Below are 22,621 nucleotides of genomic sequence, written 5' to 3' on the forward strand. Positions count from 1 at the left end.
ATAAATAAAGAACAAATATAATGATTTCGTTATAAATTTCTCAAATCGCATCAATCCATCTGTGGTGCAGTTTGAGATACTGATTCTTCGGCCATAAAAATATAAACTGTAACGTTAAAGAGCTCAGCATTACATTACTCAGAGAAACAGATGCTTGCAGGAATTACTTCAGAATGGCTCAATGAGGCTGTTTTTCCTTACAGTTTGCTGGCGTTACCAATAATGAAGTCTACTTTCTACATCAAAAAATACATGAACTGGAAATATTTTCCATATTTTTAGTTCAATGAAGAACCATCAGATTTCAGTTAAACATAGGGAAACCTCCCCTACCACGGATTTCAGATAATGCGGTTTAATTCGTATACCAAAATTTTACAATTCACAGGCGTGTTTTTTTTTTTTTTTGACGTGTATGCAGTTCAGTCCCGTCGCCTTCGACAATCAATTAAAACTCCCACTTCTCGTATAACACATGGGCAATTCTAGTGGGCGATGAGGTATATATTAAACGCCAAAGCAACTAAGGCTAAGAGGCGCCAATATACTGTGCCTATAATTGGGGGTGTTCTTCGGCCGGTTTGCTGTTTGAAAAACACCAGTTTCCGAGAGAGGAAGAGAAAAAAAAAATAATAATAAATAAATAAATAACATGCGACCATCACCTGAGAGGGCTAACTCAAACACGTTGTGTAAAAAGGCCATAAAAATTACTCATATCATTGACGGGATTAGAATTCATGCCCTTTCCACTCGGTGCGAGAGGACCTTGATTATAAACACTCTGCCACCCGCAAGGATCTTACGTATTTTCGTAATCTGAGGTACATATTTTTAGAGGTCCTAATAATCAGGTCGCGGGAACCCTGAATTAATGATGTCGAACAAAGGAAAAATTTAATTTACTGCAAATTTTTTCACATATTTTATTGACATAATTAACGTTTTTCCCCTTAACCCTCTATTTTCTGCAGGACCTAACGGCTGCGGTACCTTTCAGGAAAGTATCCCTTCCCAGCGGTTGGCGAATGCTTCTTGTATAGTCGTGTATTGCAGAACTTCACGCAACTTTCCCTTTCAGCGGTGTTGCCAAACTTTGGCAGGGATCACCTAATACAATAAATAAATAATAAAAAACAATCAATAATATTTTGAAATTTAAAACAAACAATTTCAGTAGTGTGAGATTTTTTTTTTTTTTTTTTTTTTTTTTGCTGATAGCAGTGGTTTTGTCCCAATTGCATGGGATTGCTGACACCATAGGATTACATTACTACTAATGGGTGCAGGTTCTGGTCCACTAAGGGCGTGGCGTGGGCTGGTACTAGGAAGTTGCCTTCGCAACGCACGTTACCTAAACGTATCACAGTACTGTATTCAATTTCTGGTTATTTTGCAGAGTTCGGTATGATCACAAGTGAAGCACAGAGGAGTTGGATAAACGTTTAGGAGCCGCCCTACATAAGACATGAGCACAATAGTTGGAAAGGTGTACGATTTTCAAGTACTAAAGCCACAGAGATACGCTTGCTTCCTGGTCTATAATACTGAAACTTCATTTCTTCAAATGCCTTTACAAGTTTAATATAAAAAAATAAATAAATAAATTTTCTGTTTATACTCCGGCACGACAACCAAGTCAGTAGAGTTTACAATAAATCGTCAATACAAATATTTATCGTATTTAGTAGTCACGGGCTTGAACCCCGGTCCACTCAAGGAACGCGTGCTATGCACTCTCGCTCCTGACCACTGGATATATATCGTGTTCGAGCACAAACACTAGTTCGTCCATTAACCATGCTGCCGACCGGGCTAGCCGAGTGGGTAAAGTACCTGCCTGGCAACCCAAAGGTCGCGGGTTCGATTCTCGCCTCGGGCTTGGATCAAAGTACTGCAAACACCTTGGGAGGTGCAATATGGCCACAGAAGCCGATGCGCCAACAACTACCAAATCAAAAAAAAAAAAAAAAAAAATTAACCATGCTATGTACTGACGCAAAGCCAATATTGCAATTGTAACAAAGGCGTATTCAGGGGTGGGCAAGGGGGAATATTCCCCCCCCCCTTTAACCAACAATTTGAAATTAAAGAAAAAGAAATGAGAAGGCGTTCTAAAAAAAAAAAACTGAAAATCCCGGTCGCCATGCCCCCCCCCCCCTTACGGTGACATCTGGATACGCAACTGAATTGCAATATTGGCTTTGCGTCAATGCGATGATATAGTTTTACTAACACCGCTTAAAAAAAAGTAATGTTCTATTGTTCACGAACACCAAGGCTGTTAATGCGGTACATCAAGGTCTCCCCAAAACGTTTCTTAAATATATACAACATAATTATAACAAAAGAAAGGGAGATCCTCAACTAACAATACACTCAGGATACTGAATACCACAACATCGTCCTTATGAACACCACTGAAAGGGGGGGGGGCAACCTTTCAGAGTCCGAGGTACTGTGCTGGATTTATTCTAATGTGTGGACATGGCGAGCGTCCGGCTGCCCACTGTACACAAGTGGCGAATTCAGAGTATGGGTACAGAAACTACCTTCTGTTAATTTGCAAAAATGAGTGCACACAGTATGAATGGGAATTTTTGAAATTCATTTGGGGCTTCACTTTGAAATTAAATTAAAATACGGGCACTTCAACTTATCATTGCTGGTCGATTCTAGACCTTTCTGCCCAACATTTTGTGAGTTATAAATTTTTAAAGTAATTTGACATTTTATGCCTAAAAGAGGAATAGAAAAAAATTTAATCACCCTGTATGTGTTTAAATTTTGAATTTAAAATATATATGAAAGATATTTCAATATAAGGCAAGTTAGGGCAAAATGAACTGGAGATTACTTACAATGCAAATTCCATTCACGCAAACATCGTACGTATCTTGACCGCATGGAGTTCCGTCGACAACCTTTTCTTTTAGGAGGAAGTAAGCTGATGTTCCCGCAGGCCGACAGTACAGTTTACACATGTCGCTCTTGGAAACTGATAAATAGAGCAGTTCTTGGTTAAACATGTTGCTAATACCTATACTTTCAATATTTAGTGTAAAAATAATAATAAAGAAATTAATTAACAATTGGGAACCCAGCAGCAATAGGCCTCCCAGACAACACTTACATGGAACTTCAGAAAGTCGCAATCCTGAATACCTGTCAGTTAGTCAAGAGAGTTCCTCGACCAACAGTAATAGCCGGACATAACAACCATCCTGCGAACTTAGAAACAGTACCCGTTAAGAGGTGGAACGCCCCCCATCAGGGAGAAATCATAATAATAATAATATTCTTTAACAAAATACTAGTATATGATTCCTAATCATTGAACACCCAGCGGAATTTCACTAACTATTGGTATTTACTCAATTGGTTTAACGTTAGCATATAAATATTCGAACCCTCTTGGTTACCTTTTGGCCGTTTATGAAAACCTACAACATTACATTTCAAAAGAACATCTTTCTACGCGTTCGACTGCCCAGAGGCGCTGGGCAAGCAGTTCATGTACTTCAAAAACAAGCTGCTTTTATGGGTTCTAAATTAGGATGTAAAGGGAGGGGAAGCTCGAATTCAGGAATCAAGCTTGGCACATAAGCTTATACTCTTAAATGGTTTTTTTTTTCTTTTTTTTTTTTTTTTCAAGCTATCGAATTTTATTGTTCCAGAAAAATATTCCACCAATGTTGAAATGTAAATTGCTTTCTTTAATTAGTACAGTTTTTGTTTGAGACTTTCCAAAAACTTAATTTATATAAGTTTCTTCAATGTATGGCTACTCCAATACTTAATATCATACATAACTATACATTCAAACTATCATACGAAAGTCAAAAAACTAAAACTGAAGACGTGAAGTAAAACTGCCTAACTGATGCAAACGAAAGGATAAGATTATTCTTTTATCACCGAAACGTGCCAGAATTAAATGGCATTTATTTTAGATATTTGAAAATAAAAAAAATACCGTTTAAGTTGGTGGTGTAGCCTCTTGATACCTGCTTATATTCAGCCAGAAATGCAGCACATATTTATATTGCTTTCAGCGGTTTTCTTAACGAAAAACTAACTTGGACCAACAATTTGCTGGCCCCATATCTCTTAACAAATCCCTCGAGCCCTCAATATCCATTAACCATGCTGGGAAAGTAACGATATGACTTAGTAACCATGACAACAAATTGACATACTCACTTCTCGAGTACTGAGGCATCCATTTAACATTCTGCTGCAAGCCAGGGAAGTTCAGGGTCTGCCCGTTGAAGGAAGCACACTGTTCGTCGCGAATATCTCGTGACCCAACAGGGCACTCCTGAAAAACAGTTTAAGAACTGGTATTAAAAACAAGGTATGATAATTTTATAAGATGTACTTTTAAGAAAATATAATAGTATATAATTTTTCTTTTCTTCTACCACACAGAGTGTTCGTAAATCGGGAATAAGCTATATATGCGGCAACATAAAGACATTGCAGATGTATGGCTGGTTTGCATCCCGACAGTCAAATGAACCACCCAATAAGCCAAAAATAATTACTACACACATACAGGACATGGGAAAATAAATATGCCGATGCAAAATCGTCGCATCACGTTGTAAGTGCGCAACAATCATCAACAAGAACATCACAAATCGTTTCATGATGTTCATCGACAATACCAGCAATGAACAACGTAGATGAATACACTAGAATGCAGGAATGGAAATTGCAGATTATCTACAATTTTCTGTTAAGCATCTCCAATGAATCCTTGCTCAGTGGCGGATATGTGTCGTGTTGCACCTAATGCCCATATTGTGTCCCTGATTTTCGACATACATGCGTGAGGAAACAGTAGTGCTGCTCAACTATCATGTTCAAAAGAGCTTGCATAGCTTGAAGCGGATCAGTCAATGTAAGAAGAGGAATTTCTCATGGATCGTCAGATTTAGCCTTGCATTCAAAGGCCATACACGGTATTTGCAACATGAACAACAATCCATTGGCTATTGTGAACTTTTGCTGCTAGCGTCCGGCCAGGTTTGTGCTTTATACCTGATAGAAAAAAAAGGAGGTGATTATTCCACCGGTTAGCCTACATTTTCAGTAATATATACAGGAAGCCGCATTTTAGGAAATGATGTGGATTTGCTGGAACAGGTACAGAATAGAGTAACGAAATTAATGAGAGGAACAAAAGGATGCTCTTACCACGAAAGGCATCATTTTTGTGAATTCCAGTCTTGAGACTAGGCACTTACGATATCTGATTGAGGTGTTTAAAGCTTTGAATGGCTTGAGTAAACTTAATGCTGATGGAATCCTGCCTCATGCTCAAACTACACACCAGGGAGCATATATTCAAACTGAGGAAGGATGTTTGCAGGATCGATGTGTGGAACAACAATCAATCACCCGCTGGGTGATTGATTGATTGTTGTTCCACACATCAGAGGAATGGTTTATTGTTGGAATAAACTTCCATCTGTTGTAATGGTCGCAGGGCCCCACCAGGGGGGGGCCCTACGACCAAGAAGCCAGAGACAACAACAGAACATAACTGTCACAAACCAGACATTACACTATTCTAGCTTTTACAGAGATTCTGTACTTCTTCACAAAGCACTACGGGAAGCCACTGGTGGCGCCTTCCACAAAACACTATGCTATTGAAAAGATGGACAAGTGACGTGTTTTTTTTTTTTTAGCTGATGCTACATAAGCTTGCTTGCTTTCACCGTCTACCACTACTAATACTGTGACAGCATGCTAATCAGACTTTTCTAGTAAAGGGAACGTTGACTCTGAAATGCCCTACAACGTCACTAGACTTAAATACAAACAACTGATATTATAGATAAGATGATATTCGCCTGTTTTTGAAGGATCTGATTATCTTTTTCTTTCTTTCTCTCTCTCTTTTAAGATGAACATGAGAAGCACATTGAATATACAAATTTGTATTATAAGATGAGAAACTATCGTATCTGAAAATTCTCAAAAGTCAAAGGCGATGTTCTTTTTTTTTTTTTTTTTTTTTTTACTTAGTTTTCATATAATGAACCAATCATGACTCTCAGTTGTATAACACAAATAATTGGGAGGACTCTCCTGTAAAATTGGTTTCTTTATGTATTGTCCATCAAGGTTTTGAATCAATCAGATAAGACGTATTCCCTTCATTTTACAAACATTAAATATATCTCTGGCTTTTCAAACTTTCAATATAAATATTCAGAGATTTTTCTTATTAAAAATTATCTATAGAAATACATACTAACCTGTGTATTACAAGACCGATATCGAACTCGCATTCCTATACAGTAACGCCCTCCATTGGCTGGCCTAAAAAAAAAAAAAATCATTCGTTACAAACTAATACTGAGAGAAGTAAACAAAGTGAATAACATCTTGCAAGATGTTATTCACTTTATTTAGCCTTTGATAAACACTGTTTACCAAAGTCAAAAGACGGATCCCACAAACAAACTCGAACAGAAATTAAAAACATTACTTGACCAGAAGAAGAGTGATGACAACATCTACAATAAAAAACTCAATAAATCTGAATCTACAGACACGTTCGCTAAAGAACATGTCTGTAGCTTCAGATTTATTCAAAGCATACAAGCCCGGATTCCCTGCAAGATTCATCATCAATGGAAATACCACCCTGGACAAAAGATTTCAAGATGTCTCAAACAATTTCATTCAATTGGTTCAGAAGAATCCTGCCACTATTAAGAAAATCCAAGTCCTAGTATTCAAACTTAAAGAGGATAAACATCAAACCTGAGGACTTTCTAGTTTCATTTCACATTGACTCCATGTTCACCACCAATCTTTTAAAAGAAGCCAAACTATGGCTCGCTCAAAGAATCACTTGACAGTACCTTGTGATTGGGCACCAGACACCTCCTAATAGAATACGTCCTGGAACTCATTGATATCTCGGTAGGATCTGCTGCCGCCTTCTCCTTTAATGGAAATTTCATCTCACAAAAATTCCAGTCTCAGCATGGGCAACACACTCTCACCACTCTTGGCTGAAGTATTCACAACCTGGCTGGAAACCTTAAATGGTCAATGGTTAAAATCTAAATTCTGGGGGCGTAAGGTCGACGACGTATTGTGCATCTGGAATGGTAGCCTGGAAGACCTACACAATTTCCACCAATATAGAATACAAACACAGTGCAGAAACTCCGGTATATAGAAAACTTACTGATACAGGGCTCATCATTCAGTACGACTCAGCCCACCCCAACTGCATGAAAATAGGAATAATGAAATCGTATGTACTTGGGCCCTCAAGGTATGTAGCGACCACCAACTTCTGCAAAAAGAACTCTCAACCATAACTCAAATAGCTCTCAACAACGGTCCACGTGATAAACAAAATAATACAGACCAAAAAAGAAGTTAATGAATCCATCAGAAAAATGAAAGATCTCCCAAATATATGTGAAAAGTGGAATTATATTTTCATCAGCGAAAAGATAGCGAAAGCAGCCAAAACTCAAGGAGAAGCCACCTTCTTCAGCAGCTCATCTTCCCTTAAATAAAGGCTCAAATACCAAAACATAATCCAAGAGGACCACTACACCATATAAGGTGCGGCTGTGGAGCCGTATACATTGGAGATCACTACAGGTATCTTCAGTCGAGATTGAATGAACACAGGATGTGCAGGATGGTAGATCCGACGAATCGGATACAGCCTGCCATGCCTTCCAATGCGGCAAACTTTGGGAATTCGAGAACACATCTGTAGATTGTTTTTATTTATGTTTTTTATGGTGCGTGGGCAATTAAGGTCATGATGGGATACATTTGTACTCACCACAGATCAAAACTACAAAAGAATAACCTTAAGGAAGCTACTTTTTTTTTTTTTTTTTTTATTAAGCTCTTCTTCACTGACCTTTCCATTAACAAAAAAACAGGAATCAGATTTTGACATGCCTATATTTCAACATTTTCGAAATAGAAAAGGAAACGAAAAATCAGTTACGTTCCATACCAGCGGAACAGCACTGGGCTGTTTTGAGCGTAGGCCACCCAGATATCCAACAGGATCCTCGACTCAAGTCTTTAGCCTGGAACCAGCTTGCCGTATTCCACATTCGTCCATCTGGCCTTGATCACCTCGAACCGTACCTTGCATGGTTCTCTGCACAAGGCAAGTTTTTGTTATTTGTATTGCAGTGCAGGAAGTAAGAAGCCCAGCTCCTCTAAAGTGTATGTAAGTAAAATTGTCAGGCTTATATTTAATATTTAACTTGTTTAACAGGTTTAATTTGATACGGAGTTCTAAATCTTCTGTATTCTCAACATTATATTAATGCAAGAGTATACATTCCTTAACTTAATGTTAGTTGTAATTTCTTAGTAATGTTCATGTCGTGAAGTTGTTCTTATATCCCCATTGCATTTATGATTTGAAGATGGGATTCAGCAAGAATTCTGAAACGTCACATGCTAACCAATTAGTGTCGTATTGAGATTGTATTATGAGTTTAATAAAAAATATCTGTTAAGAATTTTCATGTGGTATAATAGTATTTTATATATAGTATAACTTTTACGCATGGATAAAAAACCACGTTTCTTTTCCAATTATATTATGAGAGAATTAACGAACAACTGGAACTATTTCAGCTCAGCACTTAGTTATTAGGCAGTAGCGTACAACCTGTTCTTGTTCCCGACCTTATATTTTGTGGCTTTATTTTACACGGCTCTTGCCATTCGTATGGCCTCAACACAATATATTTACTTTATACCTTCTTATAATATTTCCGCTACCCCAACTAAGTCGTGATGGGAGGATTTCGCACACACCACTAATTTGGACATCCTCATTTTAAGTGACGAGGAATCTAGAATTTAAAAAAACTCATTCTGGACTAGCCCAGTTAAATCTTATGAAGCATAACGGGGGGAAACGTACGTAAAATTTCTCTTTTGTATATGAGATGACAGCACACTAAAGTAAGACTCGTTTATGCAAAAGTGCACTTTTTCAACTATTTCTTAAAAGTCAACTAGGTGGAGATTGATAACTTATAACGGCAAGCTTTAAAACTGTCTCTACTTATAAAATTCATCGTAAGGTAAAAAGACAATATAGTATCAACTTCTCTTACCCTACTCGGAGTAACGTGTGGGTAACGCGGGGTCCCACTAGGGACCCAACGGCTAAAAGGTTAGAGGAACAACACAACACAACAAGACACTACACTACATAACCATACACTTACATTTTTTTAAAAATCTCTGGCCTTCACAGAGTTCTGTGTTACACAAACAGAGTACACAAGACGGAGCTGGGGAACTCTTGGGGCCGTTAGACAATGACTTTACTTTCTTCTTAATATTTGTTATAATTCTTTTATACAACTTATCAAAAATAAGTTACGTATTAACATTCTTTATTACCACGCAAAGAAAAATCAGTTAACTGGTGTTTTAGCATGCATTATATTAGCAGTAGAGTCAACATTTAAGAACTTGTGCGAGAATTATGCTGCACATCCCTGATATTACACAAAATTAATTCATATTTTAGTTTATTCGCTGTTCACTGCATCTTATAGTTCTGGGGTGACCAAAAAGTCGATCACCACGAATTTTAAGTATATATAAAAAATAGATTAAAGTGTAAAGCACTTGATGTCTAACGGAACCAGGGGTTTCTCCCATCTCTGCGTTGTATGCATTGTATGTAACACAGAGGTCTGTGAAAGCCAAAGATTTATAAAAAGTATATGGGCAGTGTCCTGTTGTGTAATGTCATGGTATGTTTTATCTCTGACCATTTAGCCGTTGGGCCCCTGGTGGGACCCCACACTTTCCCCGTGGAGGTCACCCAGTAGCTTTATATTCAACACTCTGACAGGCCCTACCACCTAGTTTCTAGAGATTTCAGTGGCTAGGGACTAAAAAAAAAAAAAAAGTTATGCATGGGGCTTATCGCTTTAGTAATGCTTTTCCAAAAGGATTAAAGCTTGATTGAATTTTGGATTCGAGTTAAATTTAGTCCGAGGGCTGACGTACATGGTTACAAAAGTTAGAGGGGGGAGAAATTGAAGGCACAGAGGATTGACAGGTAGAAGTATGGGGCTACAGGGAAGGCGCCCCCAAGTTTGGCAGTGGTAAGAAACACCAAAGGGAGAATGGGGTAGCAAAAAAAAAAAAAAAAACTATTACATTTAGGCCACCCGAATAATTAAATTCATATGCTGTGCTGTGTCTTATGCCTGTTAATTGCGTGTGTTCTATGGTCGATTTGTCTGTTTGCTGGACGAATTTAAACCCCAGTTTCTGGGACCTTGCTATCTACGCCTGAGACCGACTAACTCAGCCACGGAGTTAAAAAAGCCCATTAAAGTTCCACGCGTCATCGACGGGATTCGAACCCGGGCCCTTTCCACGCAGTGTGGGGAGGACGGTGACGATAACGCTGTGCTACACGCGCAGACAGAATGGGGTAGCAGGAGAGCGAGGTGACGAGTCGTCTGGTCCCCCTGCCAGGAAGAGGAGTTAAAGAGAGATCCGAGCAAGAGTGCTTGGCTCAGGCCGCCAAAGTCGGCCACTGTTCGTCTTCATTCAGTTCTTTTGTACATCTCCATGTTGCTCGGCGTGGGGGCGAAGAAGTCGTCGTCGTCCGCCCGCCAGGGGAGAGGAAAGGAAGTGGGCCGGCTGTGGTGCTCGGTTCAATTAGCCAAAAGGCAGGAGGCAGATGGTTCATTAGAAGCTTCACTGCAGTAGCTCTCTCTCATAGGTGCAGACTCAGTCTGTCTTCTGGGGGCTTCCTTCTCATTTTTATGGCTGTCATGGTTGGTTGAGTTGTGCAACCAGGTTACGTCTTCGCTTGTAGAGGTCTTCTGCAAATTTGGAGAAAGCTATATATTCCTGTTTACTGTCAAGAAAAGTGGTTTTCCCAGTCTCTAGGCAGGAAGGTGATCCTAGTGATAAGCAGGCAGCGGAGGTCATCATAGAGCTGACATTCATGCATAAGATGATGCCAGCTCTCCAACTCTCCACAGCAGCAGGTAGGATCGTCAGTGATAGGACTGTCAGTTTGGCTCTGAAGGCTTCGTGTCCGGTGAGTAGGAAGGTTGAATGTAGTCCAGGTGAGAACCATGGCAGTACTTTCAGGAATAATTTGTCCACATTTGGGAGGAATTTTTTAGTGATTTCTTCTTTGGGGGTGCTATCCCATCTGGATTGCCAAATTTTTGTGAGATGGGCAGCAACTCTCTTTTCTATCGAGCGACTAGTAGCAGGGTCCGCATTGAAGCCCATGAAGGAGCATGCCTTACCTTGGGATAGCTCATAGAGGACTCCACATCTTGCCACTTCGAGACCGAGTGGGGGGGGGGGAGTTTCCTACCAGCACCTGCAAAGCATGAGTGCTTACTGTTCTGCAGGCTGTAATAGCTAGTAGCATGGCTCTGTGGGTGAATTCCAATATTCTATGGTTGACTGCCATGGGAACTTTGGAGTACCATGATCCTGAAGCGTATGTAACTATTGGAATGAAGGCAGCTTTATAGAAGAGCTTGAGTGTTTTGCAGTCCAGTCCCCAGTCCTTCCTAGAAATCCTGGTGACTAGGGCCGTGTAGCATCTGATTTTTTTCCTGGTGTACTGGAGGTGCGCCTTGAAGTCGTGGTGTCGAGCATCACTCCCAGGTACTTGAGTTCTTTAGACAGCCGCAGTGTGGTTGTGCCGATCTTGATTTGAGGGGGTCTTCTGTAATCAAGGGTTCCCCGAAGGAGGATGGAGTCTGTTTTCGTCTCTGAAATCGTGGTGAGGAGGTGTGTCTTGGCCCACGTTTGCAGGATTTGAAGGGCGTGGTTTGCTTTCACTTCAAGTTGCGATCTACTGTTTTCAGCGGCCGTAACGATAAGGTCATCTGCAAATGCTTGTGAGGAAGCTTCACCAATGTCCGTATTAAGGAATTCGTCCATAATTATGTTCCACAACGTTGGTCCCTGTACAGAGCCCTGGGGGCAGCCTCTGTGGAGTCGTCTCGCGAGCACTCTGTACTGGGCGTTTATCTTGATGCGTCTGTCTGATAGATAACTTTTTATTGTGTTGTAAAGATTTTCGGGCATGCCAGTCATCCTAAGTCGAACCAGGACGCTCGGTCACCAAAGGGCGTCGAACGAAATGGCCAAGAAGTATTTTTGATCATTGGCTGCAGCTTGTGTCAAGAGATTTCGCAGAACATCAACCGTTGACAATTCCCTGTCGGAAGCCAAATTGTTTTGGCGATGCCAGGTTTGCTTGGAGATAGTAGTTTTGAATTCTGGTGAGGAGCTTTTCAAGAAGTTTACTGGATACAGATAGCAAGGCTATGGGCCTGTAGGACTTTGGTTGTTCTGGGGGCTTGTTGGGATTTTTAATGATTAGCTTGACAGCCTTCCATTGTGTGGTGAATGGTTCCAGTTCTAAGGCATAGATTATAGAGGTTTACGAGAAGATCAGGGGCTATGTCGACTACTTTCTTCACAATCTCCGGTTCCGTAGATTCAGGCCCAGGCATTTTTTTCCTTTGATGAGGCATGGAGCCGGATGGAGTTCCTCCAGTGCAAAGGCTCATTCCCTGGCGTCTGTCCGGTATTTGTCGTTTTCCTGGCAGATAGTGATTTGTTCTGGCGTTTGTGGGTTTACGTATGGGGGGAATGTCACGTCCAATTGATTCCTACCATGAGTTTGTGAGCCGACAGGGCTAGCCGAGTGGGTAAAGTACCTGCCCGGCAACCCAAAGGTCGCGGGTTCGATTCTCGCCTCGGGCTTGGATCAAAGTACTGCAAAAACCTTGGGAGGTGCAATATGGCCACAGAAGCCAATGCGCCAACAACTACCAAATCAAAAAAAAAAAAAGAGTTTGTGACTTCTCCTAGCAGGGTCTTGGTAGTTGCCATCAACTCCCCTCTGGGGAGCTTGTTAGTGGTCACCTTATAGGCCACCCCCCAGGGGTCGGAATTACCCGTAGTTGTGACGACGTTTTCCCAGGATTGTTGCTTAGTTCGGCGGATGAGTAGGGTATATGCGTTTCTTTCCTCCCTGTAAGGTTCACGAAGCACAACTACTTTTGAGGTCTCTAAACGTTATTATTATTATTATGCGCCCCACTGCATATGTTTATTACAAATCCGTTGAACCACGTGCCTACTCTTGTCGCCGCGCAGCCGCTAGACTTGTCCGGTGAAAATTCACGAAGAGCATAGTGTATGTGTCGAATTCTTATTTAGATTACTTAATATTAATAACTGGCCAGTACCTATACGTTAATTTAATACCCTTTGATTTAAAATGAATAGTACGAAAAAGAGTAAAACGTATCATTTTCATCAAGAGTGGGAACGAGAATATTTTTTTGTAATGATAAAAGAAAAATGTTGTTGTTTGATTTGCAATGATTCCGCGGCTATACCAAAAAAACGAAATTTAGAAAGGCACTTCAACGTACTCCATAGTAAATACCAATCGGATTTTTTGCCTAATAGTGGTCTTAGCAAAAATAAATTAAAAGAACTTAAATCTAGATTATTCGCACAACAAAATTTCTTCATGACACCTAATTTACAATCTAAAGCAGTAACTGTAGCATCATTTGAAGTTGTCGTCTTGCAAAAATATGCAAACTATTTTCTGATGGTCAGTTCATCAAAGACGCATTTTTAGAAATAACATATTCTCTTTAAATACTAAAAGTGTTATGGCCATACAGCTCAACTGCTCGTTTTTATCCGTATGACTTTCGATGATTCTGCCACTAGACTAGAACTTCTATGTATGGTTTCGTTAAAAGAATGAAATAGAGGTCTTGATATACTTAACGCATTAAAAAATTTGATTGAAAAAATTAAATTACTACTGTTTAAGCTCGAATCAATAACAGATAGAGCTAAAGCAATGACGGGGTTTAACGGATTCATCGCATTGTGCCAAAAGGATGATGAATTCCCAGATTTTTTGAGTTACCACTGTACCATCTACCAAGGCGCCTCCGTAGCAAGGTGGGCAGGAGCGGCAGTGCGTAGCACACGCTTCTTGATTAGACCGGGGTTCGAGCCCGTCACCACCAAATACGGAGAATGCCGAAAGGTCAGGGAATGACCACCGCATATCCCCGGAGCAATACGGCCTTAGTTGCTAATGCTCCTAAAAACCAAATAACAACAACAGCCATCCACCAACATGTGTTAGCCAGAAAATGATTAAATACTAAAAGTGTTATGGACATTGCTTTCAAAATCGTGAATTCCATCAGAGGACAATTTCTTCAAAGAGACTTTTCCAAATGCAACTGGATGAAAATGAACCAAATCTGATATTGCACGCAGATGTGAGGTGGCTGAGTGGCATTAAGTTTTTACAGAGATTAAGAAATTTACTTAATGAAATTAAATTTGTTGATCAAAGGAGAGTTGATTATCAGCAGCTACAAGATACGGAGTGGTTGTGTGCCCTTTTTGGCAGATTTTACCAGTAAATTAAGTGATCTGAATTTGGAATTACAAGGAATAAATAAAAATGTGGGTGACATGATTAGTAGTATTTCTGCATATAAATATCGATTTTTGAGATCCTTACAATGGGTAAGGATCTCAAATAAAAAAAAAAAAAAAAATCGATCATTTTGCCAATACGCAAGATCATTTGTAAAAACATCCTGTTTTTGAATTTAATAGTGAGAAATATGTTTCTGAAATTGAGAAAGTTGTGGATGATTTTGAAACCAGATTCAGTGATTTTAAAACAATTGAAGACATTGTTCAATATATTTCTTATTCATTTAATGTCGACTTAGATACGAAACAAATTACAGAAAAAAAGTCGTTGAGATTTTTCACATGGAGAAAATATTACTTGAAAATTAAATTATTACATTGCGAAACGATATCTTCCTAAAAACCAGATCTTCAGAAAAAGAAACACGTTTGCAGAGAAAAGTACTCAAATGTAAAAAAATGCAGCGAACTTTTAAATTCCTGTTTTCGTTCCACATATCTATGTGAATCGGCCTTTTTTGTATTTAAAACAAACAAAGACGAAAAACTGCTCTACTCTTAAGGAGATTCTAGACTTGCATAGAGAAGATTCTTTAAGCTTGGCCTTATCACAGTATATCCCCGATTTTGAAAGCTTGGCAGATGACATGAAGACAAGTTTCACATATATTAAAAATTTAAATACGTATGAATTTAAAATAAGAATTCTGAATTGTATTTAATTTTAAAATGTATAGAAAACATTTTTCAATATGTGTTGATTAACTTTTATAACCATGTGCAATGAAATTCTTGAGATGGTAGATCGCGGCACATTGTGAAGAAAAAAATAGATCGCAACACAAATTAAGTTGGCAACCTGCGTTATAGTTGATTTACAGGCGTGAATATGAAGTACATCTGGCCGAGTTCAGTTGGTTAGAATAAGCATGGAAACAGCTAAGACTAAGTGGCATCAGTACATGGTGTCCGCAAATTACTTGAATTCTGTGGTTGGACCAACTAACTTGTAGCCACTCTGCTACCTGGGAAGACATGAGCTTTCAAACAAGAGAATGGCTGTACGAATAACCAATTTTCCACCTTTCAGGACCGTTGTCAGTCCTGAAATGGGTGCATATTGTGGTGTCCACGTATGTATTGCCAAGATTCAACAACCTTTAAAAATACAACTTAAATAAGGATGTTCACTTTCACAGAAAAAGTAATGAGAACAGTAATCAGCAGAAGGTGGAAAAGTGAACATCGAAAGATGGCAGACTCTGTAGAGTTCATGACTTTTTGCAGAGCCTGCAGAACAAGGTTTCTCTGCAAAAAGTCCGAATCTCACTATGTGCTGAAGGTTATAAATCAAATGTTTTCACTGGACTTTCTCTTAGTAATAGAGAAGATAAGCTGTTAAATAGCCATTGCAGAGATAAGATCTCTAATGGGGTACACTTACAAAAGAACTTGAATTCAAAATGGAAATACAGTGGGTGATATAAGGAAGACTCAAGAGGTAATTAACGTTACAGTGCACGACGACAAACAGTTCAACATCCTTCAGCTAATGACTTCCTAAAACACCCACATACACTAAATAAAGTAAAAAAAATTGTACACAAAAACCTTCTCGGAAAGAGGATACTAGAGCACGAAATGTACTCATTACTCAAAAAAGTTTATTAAGTTAGTAATTATGGCGTTTAATTCCATCTCTATTCCAGTAAGCCAGCAGAATCAAGGCTGGTACATCAGATAATAGCAGTAAAAAAATATTTTTTTTTTTAGAAAAACGACCTCACCACCACAGGTGATAAGATGAAAGATTGTAATGCGAGCATCGCACCACTCATATTTCATACGCTAACTAAAATTTCAGATTAATATTTTTCAAAGCTGTGCCATTTCATTAACTTCCGTGTTCCGGTATTCGTTATCACATTAAATTTTATTAAAATGATTTATTAGCAGCTTAACTAGGATTTTTATTTTTCCCCTCCTAATTTCTGAATTAATTACTATCATTCCGTGGACAGCAAGATTTTCCCCCCACCTGGATTCTCCAGTTTTGTAACGCAGAAAAAGAAGCCTTAGATTTGGACAGTTATATTTTGTGCACAATCGAGTTGATTTGTAATGGGCAAAGTATAATCTGGTGCCTGCGGTCTGAAAAACAGAGCGCCAAAAACCCAATGGGCTACTGAACGTGATACATCTCTCAGAAAGAACTAGAAATACCAGACCGCAGTATAAGCTGCCTCTCAACCTATTCTATGTCGAGTACACAGAATTCCGAAAATTAACAAACGCTTTTCCACTCCATAATTATATTACAAGGGGCATTGCTTGTTGTACAGTATTTATATCTCCGAAAACAAAAAAGAAATTTCCTTTTTAGGACCTTAGTACCCCGTATGGAACACGACAATCATAAGCTGCAAAAAATAACCATCAAAAACTAGGTTGGGAAAACCTAATAATTTTTAACTGTTATAAAAATGGATCCAAAGGGATATGTATTAAAAAAAATTCATCTCTGATTTAGTCAAGGAACTCCTACAAAGAGGAATTATCCACACTAATTCTTCTTGGTAGGATTAATTACAACTCACTAGAAAAGTTATATACCTATGTATAAACTGTCTAATGCAAGTGGCTAGACTATTGTAAGTCGATATTTCTACCTACTTACAAGGAAAGCAAAAATATTCGTTATGCGCAGAGTAAAATCACAAACTACGGTTAAAAGCCTAATAAATGATTTAATTGGAGTTCATGATCGTCAAGCGCCATTAATGGTGCAAAGTAAAAGTGAACAAACGCAAAGAGTTCCTTGTCTGTGTCCTACATTAGCAGCCAGAACAAAGCAATTAGCCACAAGTTTCTTAGCTCTGGTCTAACTGTAGCACAGATGGAAATGACCATGTGAAAAATAACATTTACGAACCCATCAGTGAGCACATTCACAGTGGCATTTTTACTGAAGAGTAAAATCTCTCTTTTCATCTTTCCAATATTCATCTGGGCGATGAAACAAAAATTAAAATTATGCGACGTCGAAAGGAAGAGCTAAACATACCTGGCAAAGATGAACTACTGAAAAAAAAAGCAGTACTTCCAAAAACTATTCGAAAAACTGTTAGGGTCATTATCAAATAATAAAATAATAATAAAAAAAAATTCCATCCTGGAATGCAGTTCTATTTTCAAGAGATATTTCTGTTACTAAAACTAATAACGATTTATAACTTTTAATTCTCAATGGATTCGCAAGGTTACTTGTATAGTAACCGAAGACTAGGCAAGGTTACTTGTATAGCTGGTAAAACATCATGGAAGTTGCCAGGTTCTTGCATAGTGTTGAATACTCAATGCAATGTTTTTTTATGAAAATTCCAAATACGAGAGGCATTAAAACATTACCGTGCTAAGGTTGAAGTTTAAGAACGTGAAAGAAGATACTTGTTGACATTAGATTTGAACTTCTGTAGATTGTAATTTCCAAGAAATACGTATGAAGGAAGGCTGTTCCAGAAAACGGAATGAATAAATGAGGAAGAAGAAAAGTTGGCTCTGAGTTTGAAGTTGGACAGTAAAAGGATGCTGACTGGTTGCGGCACGTGTTCGAACTGCTTTCGAAGAGAGAGCGTGAATTACAGAAGCCAATTGAGAAGAACAGTGCCCATGGAAGTATCTATAGAAAATGCATTCAGCAGAAACAGAACGTCCATGAGGCAGTGTAGATAGATTCTGTTAGAGTGAGTCTTTAATTAACCTGACTGCCCTCTTCTCAATGGAATCTAGAAGCCCGAGAGAAATATTTAGGGCATTGCACCAAATGTGGGAACAATATTCCATGGCAGGGCGGATTTGCGATTTGTACAGAGTGAATAGCTGTCTGGAAGAAAAGTAGCGCTGAGAGCGAAAGAGAAAACCAAGTTTTTTAGATGCGGAAGAAGCAATATTTGTAATGTGTTTATGCCAGGAGAGATTAGAAGTCATTGTAAACCCAAATGAGATAGTGTACATGATCTTGCCTAGAAATCATCGAAGGTAAGCACAGAAGTAGAGTAGAATGCTGATGGAACTGATATTCGGGTGATATTCATGTCAACTAGACCCAATTTCGGCGAAGTTCAGACGGTCTGTGACAACCAAATTCTCTGCTTGCACCTTCACGATAGTGGGACTGATAGTAATCCTGGGCATAACCTCCATGCACAAGCACACTGTGGGTGACCACCCAAGTATGAACCAACGTAAGTGGGGGGGGGGGGGGTTCGAGGTGTGGCGCCCACACCACATGGAGGAATGCCGCCCCTCTGTGTTATCAGGCAATACTAGGTGGTAGATGACTCTCATCAACCGGTGCAATACCACCACTTTGCTTATTGGAGGCTTGAAGTGGTGGAACCCTTGTTTAGTCTCTAGAGCTAAGTTCCGGTCAACCCTTCCCCATCTCTTCCATCATGCAGTATGATTGATGACTTTTGAGGTTATGATGAACGTCGTGGCGAGATCCATTATTCCTTACATTTCGAGGGTACAGCAACGGTGTTCGCAGGCCGGCCGCTACTTAGTACACCGGACCGAACCTATTGGTAACTCTTTAAGAGGCTTCCGGATCAGCTAGTGTATAATCTTGCTACCTGTACTCTGCCAGATAGTGACTGGAGGGAGTTCGAGTAGTGTGTATGCGAGGGCATTATAGAGGCTATGCTATGTCAAGGATCTGGGTATATTCTCATCATGTGTACGCCATATCCAAAAATTTAATTACTTCATACAGCATGTCCCCCACTTCTTCTTGCTATTGTATACACCATGAATTGTCAAAACTAATAGAATAAGCTTATCTGCAAAAAGATCTAACCTCCCAAACACTTCCTAGTTCATTTCACAAATATACATGTTTTCAATTCTAATCTCAACGATGTCCATTTCCACTTGCAGTCTGCCAAACCCCATGTACTCTTTCTAACAGAATCTTAGGTATCGGTTAATTCAACTACTGCTCATCTCAGTTACCCAAATTATTCACTGTATGATTCCTTTTGCCTCAAAGGTGATACTTGTGCATATGTCCGTTCCAATATTTCCTGTCAGAAACTTGGCAATTTGGAATCTCCTCTTTTAGATCTTCTCTGGCTTAAAATCTCTACCTCACTGTGTTAAATTCATCTGTTGTCTCTACCGTTCTCCCAATTCCACTAATCACTTGGAGCTCTTTGACTTCCTCTCTTTGCAACTTGAATTTGTCCAGTCCAACTTTATAACAGTGATGTAATTTTCCTAGGTGATTTTAATGTTCACAACTGTAACTGGCTTCAGTTTTCTAATAACACCGACCCAGCTGGTCGAGATGCTGAGGCTTTTGCAATTTCTAATGACCTTGCACAGATTGTTCATTTACTTACAAGAATACCGGACAATCCTAACCATACAGTCAAAACGCTTGATATTTTTCTCACAAACAACCCATCTAAGAACACGGTCGAAGTGAGTAGTCCTTTAAGCACCTCAGGTCACAACTTAGTGATTGTCTCTTCTCCAATGGAGCCTTTATCTCATGGCTATTCGCAACCTCGTGTTGTTTGGCATCACAAGAATGCAAAATGGGATGTCCTGCGAGATTTATTTTCTTCTTTTCCGTGGTTGGATTACTGTTTCAAAACTTCAGATATCAATGTTTGCTCAGATCGTGTCAGTGAAATTATTCTTGCAGGAATGGAATCCTTTATTCCACACTCCACTTTAAAATCTCGTCCTTTATCTAAACCTTGGTTTTCCAATAACTGTTCAAGAGAAGAACATTGCATATCGTAATTGGCTTGTTTCCAATTCTTCAGTTTCATTTTCTGCCTACACCAACAATTGTAAAGCATTTATTAATCAGTCCAAACTAGATTTTGAACAGACTAAGAGTAGAAAACTTGCTTCTTGCATTAATAATAGCCGAGCATTCTGGTCTCTTGCCAAAGCTACTGGCCGCCACTTTTGCCCATCTCTGCTCCCACCTCTGTCAAAACCAGATGGTTCTGTTGTCACTTCAGCCAAGGATAAAGCTGACCTGCTAGCATACAATTTTTCTACCAACTCATGTATTAATGATCTTGGGAAAACACCTCGCACCATTCCAAACACATCCATTCAATGCCTCCTATGGTTTTCCGTCAAAAGGACGTCAGAAGGATTTTGACGAATCTTTGATTCTAAGCAAACTCCAGGTCTTCATGGTATTTCTCCACTTGTTCTCAAAACCTGTGCTCGTGAACTTACTACTGTTCTTTGCCGCCTTTTTTAACTTTCTTATTCCAAAAGTGTTTTTCCTTCTGCTTGGAAATTTTCTCATATCCAGCCAGTTCCTAAAAAGGGTGACAAATCCCTCTCATCCAATTATGTCGCATTGCAATTACTTCTATTCTTTCTAAAGTAATGGAGAAATCAATTAACCGCCAACTCTTAAACTACCTAAAAACCTTCTGTTTATGAACGATCGCCAATATGGATTCCGTAAGTGTCAATCCACTGGTGATATTCTGGCTTATGTTACCCATCTATGGACAAATTCAATGGAAAAGTTCAGTGAAACACAAGCAGTTGCTCTTGACATTTCAAAGGCTTTCAATCGTGTTTGGCATAAATGTCTTTTAAACAAGCTTCCATCTTATGGTTTGCCAACTGCTTTTTGTAATTGGTTATCCAGTTTTCTCTCCGATCGCTCATTGTGGGTGATGGTAGATGGCTCTCTGTCTTCTAACTTCTCCATTAATGCTGGTGTCCCCCCACGGTTCAATTTGGTTTGGTTTTTGAGAAACCTTGCCCTGCTCAATCAGCTTCAACGTCTCGAATATCCGCTACCAATTTCTTAAATGCCGGTCTCCAGTGGGGCAAAGACAACTTAGTTGATTTAAATCCTTCTCAAACTCAGTCTTGTCTTATATCTCGCAAAAAGGATTCTTCTGCTCATCTTTAGTGACACACCGATTTCTGGGCAAAATGATATCTCTTTTGGTGATTACCCCGACTTCTAATTTCTCTTAGCACAAGCACATTACAAATATTGCTTCCTCTGCATCTAAAAAACTTGGTTTTCTCTTTCGCTCTCGGCGTTGCTTTTCTTCCAAACAGCTGTTCAACTCTGTACAAATCGCAAATCTGCCCTACCATGGAATATTGTTCCCACACCTGGGATGGTGCCCCCAAAATCTCTCTCAGGCTTCTAGATTCTATTCAGAAGAGGGCAGTTAGATTAATTAATGGCTCCTCTCTAACAGAGTCCCTCCACTCGCTGTCTCATAGACGTACTGTTTCTGCTGCATGCCTTTTCTATAGATACTTCCATGGGCACTGTTCTTCTGAATTGGCTTCTATTATTCCCGCTCTGTCTTTCAAAACAGTTCGAACACGTGCCGCCACCAGCCGACATCCATTTACTGTCCAACTTCAAACTCACAGAATCAACTTTTCATCATCCATGTTTATTCATTCAACTGCCGTTTTCTGGAACAATCTTCCTTCATACGTATTTCCTGAAAATTACAGTCTACAGAAGTTCAAGTCTAATGTCAACAAATATCTTCTTTCGTCTTCTCAACATCCAACCCAAGCACAATACTAAGTACTATAGGTTCTAATACCTCTCGTGTTTGGGGTTTTCATAAATAAAAAAAAAATAAAAAATAATACAGAAAAACATGGCCTTAGTCGCTGATTCTCCTAAAACCCTACTAACAACAACATCGGATTATCCAATTTGTTTGATGTGAAACTCTCGTGTGTCTAGGAAGTGAAAATCAAGCAGTCTTTTGTTGGAGACCGATTAATTTGGCCATAACGTGAAAAAGTTCATAATTCTTCTTCTTTCAATCCATGGTAAGTTGTTCATTTCACAAACGAAAGACCGATCAAATAAAAGAGCTGTTGAGGTTATTTGACTCAGAGCCATTTTGTCAGTTTAAGCAAAGCTCCAGTATTTCGAGATCTGTTCAAAACAGTTTTTAAGCATTTGTCAAAACAACTGGATTTCAGCATCCATAATATATTGGCCGTGAAGAGCAATTGCTCTTTTCCCAAGTACTGTATATAATGGTGGCAATAAAAGTATTCTCTCTCT

At 39.2% G+C, this 22,621-nt stretch overlaps 1 protein-coding gene across 1 annotated transcript in view; it reads right to left on the reverse strand.

Moving 5' to 3' along the window:
* The window catches only part of LOC150090379 (A disintegrin and metalloproteinase with thrombospondin motifs 9-like), a 514,590-nt gene that overhangs the window by 237,377 nt on the left and 254,592 nt on the right, over positions 1-22,621 (reverse strand). The window contains exons 12-14 of the mRNA XM_090369090.1: positions 6,273-6,336; positions 4,204-4,321; positions 2,862-2,998 (exon numbers count right to left, since the gene is read on the reverse strand). Coding sequence (XP_090225216.1) covers positions 2,862-2,998; positions 4,204-4,321; positions 6,273-6,336 — 319 coding nt within the window. The remainder of the gene's footprint in view (positions 1-2,861; positions 2,999-4,203; positions 4,322-6,272; positions 6,337-22,621) is intronic.

This window comes from Mastigoproctus giganteus, chromosome 2 (assembly GCF_048544385.1).
Source record: "Mastigoproctus giganteus isolate SK-2022 chromosome 2, ASM4854438v1, whole genome shotgun sequence".
In the NCBI taxonomy this organism is placed as follows: Eukaryota; Metazoa; Arthropoda; class Arachnida; order Uropygi; family Thelyphonidae; genus Mastigoproctus; species Mastigoproctus giganteus.